The sequence below is a fragment of the Bombus pascuorum genome, chromosome 9, assembly GCF_905332965.1.
Source record: "Bombus pascuorum chromosome 9, iyBomPasc1.1, whole genome shotgun sequence".
NCBI lineage: Eukaryota > Metazoa > Arthropoda > Insecta > Hymenoptera > Apidae > Bombus > Bombus pascuorum.
The window spans coordinates 6,894,487-6,906,076 of NC_083496.1; the positions used below are offsets into that span (position 1 = coordinate 6,894,487).

Here is an 11,590-nt window from a genome sequence, read left to right on the forward strand (position 1 = left end):
GCCTGTTATAAATCGCTACCTGGCAACAACAGTCGCACGACTAAAAAGAAGCTTCGAATTTGCTTTTATCAGATAGAAGGTCTACGTTATGTTTCTATCTTTATCACGTAAAACGGTAGGTATATTTCTAATTCTATCAATTTGGCGTCAGACAGCAAAATTATTATTTATACCGTTATCAACCTGGCCTTAGTTTAAGAATACTGACTTATCAATTGTTTCGTGATGCTACGAATGGAAGGATTGTACTGTACTGCTTTCGTACACGGTGACTCACGAAGATTTCTTCGTAAATTTTACGGAGCATCTCCTCTCAAATTTACATTTTTTCAAGCTGTGCCACTATCGATACCAAAATAGCGACATAGATTTTTTAAGAGTGGGAGGAAAGTGTTACTTATGGCACTTATAATAGACAAGCCTGTTCGGAAGCCAGACATCAAAAATAATTTGTAGAATTCAATTTCTTTACGTTCGAGAAATATAAGCTCATAAGAGAAGAGAGAGAGAGAGAAGAAATGACATATAATGACATATAATGTTTAAAGCCGAATTTGATCTGTTTCACTTTGGAGCAACACAGAGGATAAACGCTGTTTATCATCTTCGTGTTCAGTGAAAACAAAGTGAAACAGCGTGAAGCCTAAATTTCGCGCGGATTGACCGAGAAGAATTCGCTAAAAAAAATTTCCTAATTCGTAAAAAATTCCTAAAAATGTCTAACGCGAAGTGAGAGGAAAAGAACTGTAATCATTCATTGCTACGCGTAAAGTTCGTGACACTGGTGATGAATCGTATTAAAAAATGAAGCGGTTATTATGCGGGAATCGGAACAATGTCATCATTATCGAAAGTAATATGATTAATAAAAAGAAACGGCAATGAAGTATTATCTTTTTATTGCTTATGTATAACGCACGTGATGATGTTGATATAAGATCCATAAGACGAAATTGCAGAATACTTTGCGATATTTAATGAATGCTTGGTGGCAATTTATAATGCAATTTCAGACTATTATTGTCATTGAATGGGAAGATAACAAGACATAAATATGCAAGGAATTATTATAGCGAAATAATATACACATGTACACAAAATAGTCTATTTAGTGCAGTTATCGATTGCTAGTTTTTTAATCAAAATGATAAACTGTGATCAAGTACAATATTTATTTTTGTAAATAAGTAAAATACTCATTAGAGAGTTAAAAAGAAAAACAAGAAGAAATATAGAAAACATAAATTATAATGACAATAATGTTCAATTCATATGTTATTAAATACGAAAGAAATCATAATACATAATATACTCTAAAACTTACCATCCGTCATATAAATAATTCTGGACGGTATACATCTGTATCCTGAGAAAAAACTTTAGCTATGTCGTCAGCGCTCTGTTTACCCAGTTCCAGTAAAGTAAAAAAGGAGAGAAAAAAATACTGATAAAAACAAACAAAAGGACTCACCATGCCTCGTGTTGTGTCTAAATCCACGAGCAGCATGCGCGGCATTCAGGTTCCACAGGAGCAACAAGAGGAAGAGGCTTCGTAACATTAAAGAAGAGCAGAGCATTCGAACAGCCATGATTCACGAGAATATTCGCAATTCGCGATATCGTCGAACAAAGGCGACCATTCACGCACACGCGGTTCGTAAATCAAAGGGGAAGCAGCAAAATTCTTAACTAGTCTTCGGCACTGAACGAATCGTGGGACGATTTCACGCCGATCACAACGCTCGACATTCGTTGGTGAACCGCCACGGTTCGCTCGTGGTTCGCACTTTTATCCTGGTGTCTTCTGTTTCCATCGACACCGCGGATATCATTTCGAATCGCGCGTGTCGGCCACTCGCGAGCTCCAGTCGTTCGAATCGACGTTCATTTTTCCCGCCGTTTGCCGCGCGAAACGTAACCAAAAAAATCCGACCGCGATTACACACCGCGAGGGAAACGTCGCGAACACGCACACCGAATACAGTCGATCGATAGATTCGATTATTCGATTATCGAAACACGCCGGGCGCTCAAACGGAACCGATTCGCGTGTCGGGAAATGAAACGAACGTATCGAAATCGAGAAACACAACCACGTTCACCCTTTATCGAACTGACACATCGTACGCGAGACTTTCAACGACCGTCGAAATATCAGATTCGTTTGCGATTTTTCCACGTGTCAACGTTCACTTGTTGCACTGTCGCAGGATAAAGTCCTTTCGCTCTCTTTCTCTCTCTCTCTTTCTATCTCACTCCCGCCAATTTCTATGTTGTACCGGCCGCTCGTAAACAAAGACGCCTCGCTGCGTTAGTATCACTTCCGTCGTTTTCTTCGTATTTGTTCTCTGCGTGGTTGTCCACGTTTTACACGCGCGCATTCACCTACGTATGTACGAAAACAGGTCCCTTTCGAGTGACGGTCGTGACGATAAAACCGTTCCAAAAGGAAACCAGGACGCCCGACGAGAAACACGAACGGTGTGAGCGCCGCGAGCGAACTGAACCGAAGTGTCGAGCCACCACCGAGTACGACTCTTTGCCCACCCCCCACCCCTCACCATCCACCCTCCACATTTTTAGCGGTTACGCCACCCTAAGTTTTGACAGATAGAAGAACTATCTGATACGTATTGTTTGTAGTAATTTCCATGAATATCCTCTACTCGTTATGCCAAGCAAGTCAGAAGTTTCACAGATGTTAGATTTTTATGATGGATGTGAAAACGTTGCGACGTTCGTCTCTGACCATTCGCACTTTTAACATCCTTATTCGTGTTATCTTCCTCTGTGCGACTTTATTAAATGTAATATAATTTTTTTGGTTCTTTACTAGTAGGTTTATGGAGGTTATAAAACATTAATTTATATTAATGTATTAGTAAAGTAAATTTTAATTTGCGATGTTAATTACGTATTATGCGTATTTTAATCGTTCAGTTTATTATAGTATTTTGTTTATCAACGTATTATCGATACTAGCTTCTTCAAAACAGTGTAGTACTACAAATTACGATAGATAACATCGCGACAGACATAAATTATTTCTAATTCCATTCTTGCGAATGTATTATTGAAATGAAGAAAAACGTTTATGCGGATAGTATGATATATCTTCGTGATTTTATCTACTTTGGCAAAAGTATCGATTTCATCAAATATAGCCTTAAAACAACGTTAAAGGATATTCGCAGTGGCCAAATATCGAATTCCATAGTGTTGTGAGATACCAGATTTAGCTTTATCTGGTATAGGTATCTTACCGGCAATCGCCTACAGGCGTTGCCCTTATAATTCGTGATTTCTGAAAGGGACGTGGAATTTATGCATTATTATCTACGATCAATACACGTTTACCTTTTCGCGGCTATATGTCAGATTAAATCGCATATTTATACTACTCAAACTTTCCCTTCTCTTTAATATATTAGCGATATAATTTTTGATCGACAACACGATCAACAGTTTGGTGGAAAATCAATTTTTTGCATGGAAGATATTGAATATTGGAAGTGTAAACGATTTTGTAATATTCTTAAAGACATTTTATATAAAACTATTAAGATATCCCAATATACCTTCCGTTCCAAGATAGAATATATCTTACATATATCCTGTAACAATTATATAGTATTTCAATACTTTTTGTCCCAAAATTGGATATTGATTTGTTTTCTTTAATATCTATTATATATATTATATCTTTTATATCTATTAGACACCGTAGTTTATTTTGACTCATATTCTATATGGACACACGACCATAACCAATATTACTTTGACACATTCAGTTGATTCATTTCATATCTGCCTTGCTCATTATTTCACTTCCTACACTTCGAAGGATTAACGTAGGTACAAAGGACATGGAAAGTAGTAAATAGTCAGATTTAGATTTTTAAGCATTTTTTTACTAAAGAAACATATTTCAATAACGAACACACACGGACAAATCAGTGGTCGAACTAAACCATACAAGATTAGGTACTTCTCTATTTCTTCTTTGCCTCTAGAAGGTTACAATGCTTTGGTTATCTTTTTTTTTTGGTTTTAGGTATATAGGATAGTTATGGATATAATTAGTGTTCTTTCTTGTATTTTTTTTTTTTTTTTACTTTTTTTTTGTTTTTTAGCATTGAAGTTACCAAGCGGCTCAAAGTTCCCAGTTCGCTCTCAATCGCCTTGGCTGCTCGATCGCGTGATCGATCTGACACATAGTACTACTATCGTTATACAATAATTGCTATGAGCTATCGACTCGCCTCGACAAAATTCCGACCATAATCACGCGTATCAAGGAGCCATCTATTGCTTCGCATTTAAAGTTAAACATACGATGCGTTCACCCCAATTTCCATTATGTCTTTATTATAACGACGTTACATCAAAATTCACACGTTTTGAGAAAGCGACGAATGAACTCTTGCATTCTTTGCCGAGTAAAGAGCCAAGAGACGAAGATTCGACTCTCGACTTCTGGGGGATACGTAATCAGTGATTGACAAAATAATATGAAAATGCAAGTGTCGCATCACTCTTATCGCAGTTCGGTGACCTGCAATTAATTACTGTTACACGGTGATACGCGCAGACAGGTATTGATATGGCATTTAGATATCGTTGCAACACGCACGTACTTAGAAACTACGTACAATATCTGGTGATCGTGCGCCTTGTTTATGTACTTTATATTTCCTCGTTTCGACTTACCTGTTTATACGTAGGCGCTTTCATTCGGCAGTTACATCAACCCGTACGATGTCAAATGGAAGGTTCGATACTTTAAAGACTGTCGCGTGCCGGTTTTGGCAGTTCTACAAGGTTTTGCATCTCTTGTACATCACGGGATATACTATATTTCCATGTTATTTTATTTCGACGTGTTCACGGCGCTACGATGTTATTTCTAATTTGTACGAACGCGATACATTCGATAAATATCGTTTTGATATGTACGCAGTGTTCGGAGAGATATGTAAATCGATTTGAATCAACGACCGAAGATTTCTAGAAGACAATTGAATTCGTTAATATTCTCTTAACCCGTAAATCTCCTCGGTGCAATTATAATGTACAACTTGAGCCTTGCAAACCCGCGCAAATTGCAGCAATGAGAAGTCGTCAGTCCGAGCTCTTTTCGTTTCACGCCAAGAGGAGATTTCAAACCTAACCTATAAAACGATTTACACTGAAAGCATGTTACGCGATACAGGGTGGCGACCTTTGGTTTCATCGTAGGACGCGACACGAGTCTTATGAGATCCTTTCGCACGGAAGTGACCTTTTATATCGTATGTCAACGGAACAGCATTCAAAAATCGCGATCATTATCAACGTTTACATCTTGCATAGAACAAACGTCACGTGAAACACTGCTTCGAGGCAAATTTATCTTTCGCGTCTGATATTTCAGATCGATGATTTTTTTGATTCCAAGTCGGTCCGTGGGCCAGGTCAGAAAAGGAAATCGGTATCGACTATGATTATCGCCGTTTCTCGTTTAATCGGGAAATAATATGCGTTTTATCGCTTCTCTCAGTCGTTCTACGTTCATCGAGCGAATCGCTTGGAATACTTATACGCGCGCAGGTTACCACGAGAAATTGGTTGTTCGTTTTCGTGTGACTCGTTCATTCCTTTCCCCTTGCTTCAACTTTACACCGGCGGATACACAGCACACGCACATATACTCGTACATACATATGCACAGACGAAATGTCCTATCTCTCACGCATAATAGTTACATCGTAATGTAGCGAATCCTTTGCAACGGCTATAGATATAAACTATTTAGTACGTAGTAGGGCATAATATGTACGTCGGTACGCGTGTATTCTCAGATGTTCCTCAAAATGTGCGTATGCGATACGCATGCAGCTCGATATATCGTATAATACATGATAAGAATAACATTATACAGTCGTACGTAATCATAGTAGTAAAAAGTAAAAACAGTATGAAAAATTATTGTATTGTTTCCCGTTACTTATTATTAGGTCATTGCTCCACGTTGTTGCACTGTAAACGCGAATATTGTATCTTTTTCGTACGAACAGCCATCAACGAACAAATAACATACATATTACTATGTGTATAGTTGAGAAATAGTTAAAGTATACGAGCTGGACCGACGATAGGCGTTTTAGTGCCCTCGAAGAGATTGTATTTTGTCGCCTTTACAGCTGTTACGATAAACATCGAATATGATAGATCGAATCAATTACAGAAACTAACGAAGGCGTCAAGATTTAGAGGGCACCACTAGACGACGCGTAGTTTGCCTAAGCTCCGGATTCCCAACCTGTTTGTCCTTATAAAATATTTTATCATGAAAATTTTCACATTTATTTGTTTCAATACAACTATATCGCAATATTATATTAATACTCGTAACACTGATTCTTGGTATATGAAAAGAACAGACTTAATATCTAATTTTGAAATTATGGTAAAACTTAATGTTAGTTTCTTGTTGTATTTAAAAATTCGTTCTCGTGCAGGTCTAACGAGATGCAAGGTTAGACATTGTTTGTACGATTCATTTTTGTTATGAAAGATAGTCTCGGACTCGACAAAGGTTGGGAAACATTGACTTGAGTCAAAGACTGGCCCAATGCTTAGCCCCAATGGCTCTAATATAAGAAACAACATTCTTTCGGTTAACAGTATATGGTTTGCTCGTGTTACAATTAAATGGTAAATACACTTTAGTCGAAAAAGGTGATAGGCGGCCTACAGATTACAAGCAATTCTTTCGTTTATAACAAACATTCATGGGACTGTTATAATCTCGAATTTCGCGTTCGGTGAGCTTCGAACATGGAATAACCATACAAATACAAATGTTCAAAATATCGTATTATGCGTAGGATGACATTGATGATGGTCAACTTTCTCGTGGCGAAGATATGACAATGCTAGGTTAGATAAGAATAAGTTTACGAATGATGTTATCTTTAAATACAGAACTCCGTAGTTTCCTTCCTGGAAATCTGTTTGTGTCAATTTTTACGATAAAAGAGTAAACGTTCAACGACGAAGTAGTTTTTTTCCGTTACATTTAAATGGCGAAAATATCGGAAAAATGTGGAATTATACATCGTAAAACGTTCATCTAAGAAGGTATACATTGATCAGGTCTGCCATTGCATTTCATTTTCGCAAATGTAAAATTCTCTTCAAAGGGCATACGATTTTAACAAATGATCGTTCGCATTAATTTGTTCTGTTGTGAAATGCATATCATTGGAACAAAGTGCATATGACAATCAATGAATATGATAATTTTTTTAATGGCAATGTTTTCATGTTACAATAACCATGATGTTTTGAATGAAACGTTTATAATAGTGGATGATGCTGATTTCTGCATAAGTATAATCGCTCGTAAACGATGGATTATTATTGTCCGCTTATTCTTTTCTTAAAGAAATAAATATTAGACGTTACCCCAACTCGTGAAAATACGCCCTTTACTCCACTAATAGCAGCATTCGTTTAAACACGCACACATGCCTTTCATGAACAACAATTTTCCAATTTATTCGGCAATCCGACGAACGATATTTATTTATGGCAAAAATAGCGACGAAACATTCTTTCTAATTAATGATCGTTCTTTCGCCTGTGAGAAACTACGGAAAGGGACACGAAGAACTGTAACACAGAAATAGATAATTGCATCAAGCATTGTTCTACGAAATGCAGGAAAATTTCTTTCTTTTGGTACAATTACGCTTATCAAAAGTTTCGCAGCACTTTTGTATTGTGCAGCTTTTTGAGAATTGATCGCATTGAAAATATTTTCGCAATGCTTATTTTAGATGCATCACGTTTCTCAAAATGCGTTTTCAATTTATTTGATGCATTCCACATGTTCATTGTAAGTATTAATAAACAAATTTGAACGTTATTTATTGATAATCGGGTGCAGCGTCTCGATGACTTCGTTATCGAGTATTTTCATTCTCCTTAAAGACGAGGCTCGATTTTATAGCATGCAATATTTCTAAATAAATGAAGAACAGAATTCAATATAGCCTACAAATTTCTATGTTACCGACGATAGTTACGTGGATTTCTGGTCAATTCACAAAGCGAAATTTACAGAAACCACCTTTGCCGACTAACTTCGGACACCATCCACTCGATTCCAATCGATCGAAATAATCTGTGCATACTTCCTTTTACGTCAACGACTAACAAATTTAAAGTATGGAAATTAATATTTACTATGTTTGGATACGAAGATTGATAAAGAGATTCGAGTTCGAATCAATGTGACATTTGGTCCTATCGATAAGTTCTCATCTGATTTTCTCCGCATGCCATAGCGCGTATTTCAAATGTGCTAACGTTGTCACTGTTTTCTCACCACGAATTCTTAATATTATCCCATTTTCGTGACGTTTCAATCTCTTCCAATATTATCTAATTAAAATTGTTATTTAATTAAACGAAACGATATTAGAGTCGCGTATACTCTGGTTTGAAATTTCATTGTTCAAAGCGATAATTTTCTACAACTACATTGATTTGTAGTTTTGAAAGAACGCAGGTATTGTTGCATTTTTACTAGGATTGCGCTCGAAGCAATCGAATGATTCGCTCTAAGAGCTATCGACAGATTTTACAAATCGACGTCGCTCATTTTTACGGTTACCTCGTACCTTCTTGAATATCCTAAGAGAAGTTACGTTACGACAACAAATCATCTAGATTCGTAGCAACCAATTTATTCTAAAGATTTTTAACGTTTCCCTTGTTTTCGATAGTTAAAAAATTTCACTAATATCCAATATTCATTAAGGCTTATAGTCTTTTCTACGATTTTATCTAGGTATCGTTAGGCGAATGAATACGAACCTGATAACACGCCAATTTAAACGATTAAATGCCCATTTGATTCATTTGGCGCATCTAACAAATTTTTCATTTCTCTTTTCTCTAATAGCGTCATATAGTATTAAATAAAATAAAATTAATTGTATCTTTGTAGTATCTTTGGGTCTATTTTATTCATCTTAAATTTCCTTAATGTCGTAGTCTTTCTCTCAAATTGATTTTTACGACAGTTGTTAAAAGGATTCTTTAATAACATTCGTATTTAAGTAAAAACGAGGAACGATATTCAAAAGCGAAATTTCGCTTGTATTCAAATGAATCGAAGAAATGCTAACATACATTGTTTCGATGATAAAAACGCAATAGAAAAATATAAAACGAAAAACGTTCCACGTACCATTATAACTGTATATACATTCGCCTAACATGACACCATGACAGATACATTGGATCATCCCATAAATAATGCGTTCTCGTATTACTATTAAATAAACATCAAATTTATTAGGAAATAAAAAATGTTGGCAATCGATCAGCGTTGAATTTTTTCATATTTTTTATAATTCCCTTTAAATCTTTTTCCATGGAGCTTTCTATTCCAATTCTCATCGTTTCGAGCATAACCGTGAGAAAAACCGTGTTACTTATAGGACGACTCAATATATTCAACTCAGAATTAAAGCAATCGCATAGCGAATGAAAGCAAGCGCAGAATACGCGAGAAAATTGTTCTAATCTAAAGCGAAAGTTTATTCGGATGGATTTTCCAAAAACCTTTAAAACTTGAATTCACAGCATTCGTGAAACATATTCGAAAGTATGTTCACCATCTTCGTTGATATTTGCAATAAAAAAGTCCTCTAACGCAATTTCGAAATTCAATTTACAGGAAGATACATCGCTTTGACTCGTGTTTTCTTTGTAGAAAGAAGCATTTACCCGTCGCTTATTCGCGGTCGAATTATATTTATGATAACCCTTAGTCCTTTATGTTGCCGATGATATCGCTTTGAAATATACGGATAATAGAGCTTTGGTGCTTTAATAACCCTTTATTTCCTGCGATATTACACGTGGTAAATGTTCTTGCGGTTGTTTGCTTTTAAATTGTGCAAAGCCTGGCGGTGCGTGATCGTCAGGCATAAAGAGGAAATAATGTTGTCGGAACATGTCGACGATCACGATCGCCAAGTAATAATGAGATAATAATGAGTTGTAACGATTCGAGGAATTTCGAACGATAGCTGGAAGATTTGAAATGACAGCACGATTTACGACAAATTGAATATTTCATTGATACATCGAGACTGTTATATCGAAATATAAAAGTATAAATTTGCTGTGAATTTTCGTTTTAGAAATTTTTGCGAAAATAGCTCGACGACGCGAACATATCCGAATCATTGAAGCTCAATTAGAGAGCTGTTTCAATTGGTTTAAAAATTTCATATACGATAAAACGACAAAGAACGTGATTAACGCGTTAATTGAGCTCGTTCCTTCGAGAAGAGAAATCAAGAAAAGATTTCGAGACATTCTTTTGTTTAGGGCACAGACTCAAAATTGCCCCTTTATACATGCAAACTAAACCACTTCCCTGACACATTTTTAAATTCAATCTAATTAAACGTATTTATAATAAGAGTTATATATTAACATTAAAATATTTAAAATCAATATAAAAATAAATGTAGAAAGATTTTCTTCGTACTGTCCGTACGATTATGTTTAAAATAGTACTATAGTGAAAGCAGAAAATTGTTTCCCCCTAAAATTGTGCTATAAATTCCAATCTTTTAGGTTGATTTTCTACAATTCTTTTAGAGATAAAAGTTTCTTAATTAATTAAAGGAAAAATAATCTCTAACTCGTTACATCGTGTTTGCACGAAATACGATATGATGAAAAAGATCAAAGTATATTTACATTTACAAAAGACGTTTTCAAAGAAATTCCAATTTAGATCGGAAATTCGATCGAAGAAGGATCAGTTAGAAGTAAGAAATGCATCAAGGCAGTGGTCGATTTTTCACTAAAATTCACTTACGTCCATTTCTCTACATCATTTCCTTCATGGCAGTTTTAGCTAGCTTCCGTGTGTCCGAATCCAACTAATCGGAACGTCTTACCTACTCGCTTAGCCTAATCGCGGCCATCAGCCGCAAAGGACTGCGAATTCATCCACTCACATCTTTCTGCCCGACATTCATTCTCTCATTTCTTTATTCCACGCTCTCCTCATTCCTCGTCAATCTGTTTTTTCCCTCGCTCTTTGGAATTTTTCAACTCTCACGGCCGCACGCACTTCCTTTTCGTCCTTCGCCACTATTTTTCCCTTCCGTTTCCTGGAAATCGATCTCGTCTCGTGCTGTTGAACCATATCGGCGCATCTCGTTAAGCGTACAAGTGAGAAAGTAGCTAAGGTTAGAGCCGGAAGGATCAGTCTGGCTACGAGAAACAGTGGACACTTTTCTTCTTTTCTTCGTTCGTCGATACTATGCGTCAGGATTATGTGGCGCTTTAAATTCTTTCGATTTTACGTAATCTTTTTTCAGCTCGACAGATCGTAGAATAGATCACATGAACCGACACACGGTAATCAAATGTTTCAGGGAATGTTCGAACTTGAATACAAAAATATCAAGTATTTACTTTATTATCTTTGAATATTCTTGATTCGATATAAGAACGCTTTTTCGAACTAATTTTCCAGCTAATTTCTATTTTACGTGAAACGATAGCCGAA

General features: G+C 36.2%; 1 protein-coding gene across 2 annotated transcripts in view; it reads right to left on the minus strand.

Moving 5' to 3' along the window:
• The window catches only part of LOC132910725 (laminin subunit alpha lam-3), a 195,805-nt gene extending 193,567 nt beyond the window's left edge, over positions 1-2,238 (minus strand). For both annotated transcript variants that reach the window (XM_060966630.1, XM_060966629.1), the window contains exon 1: positions 1,472-2,238. In XM_060966630.1, the coding sequence (XP_060822613.1) occupies positions 1,472-1,589 (118 nt within the window). In that variant the 5' untranslated portion in view covers positions 1,590-2,238. The remainder of the gene's footprint in view (positions 1-1,471) is intronic.
• Positions 2,239-11,590: the final 9,352 nt, after the last annotated feature.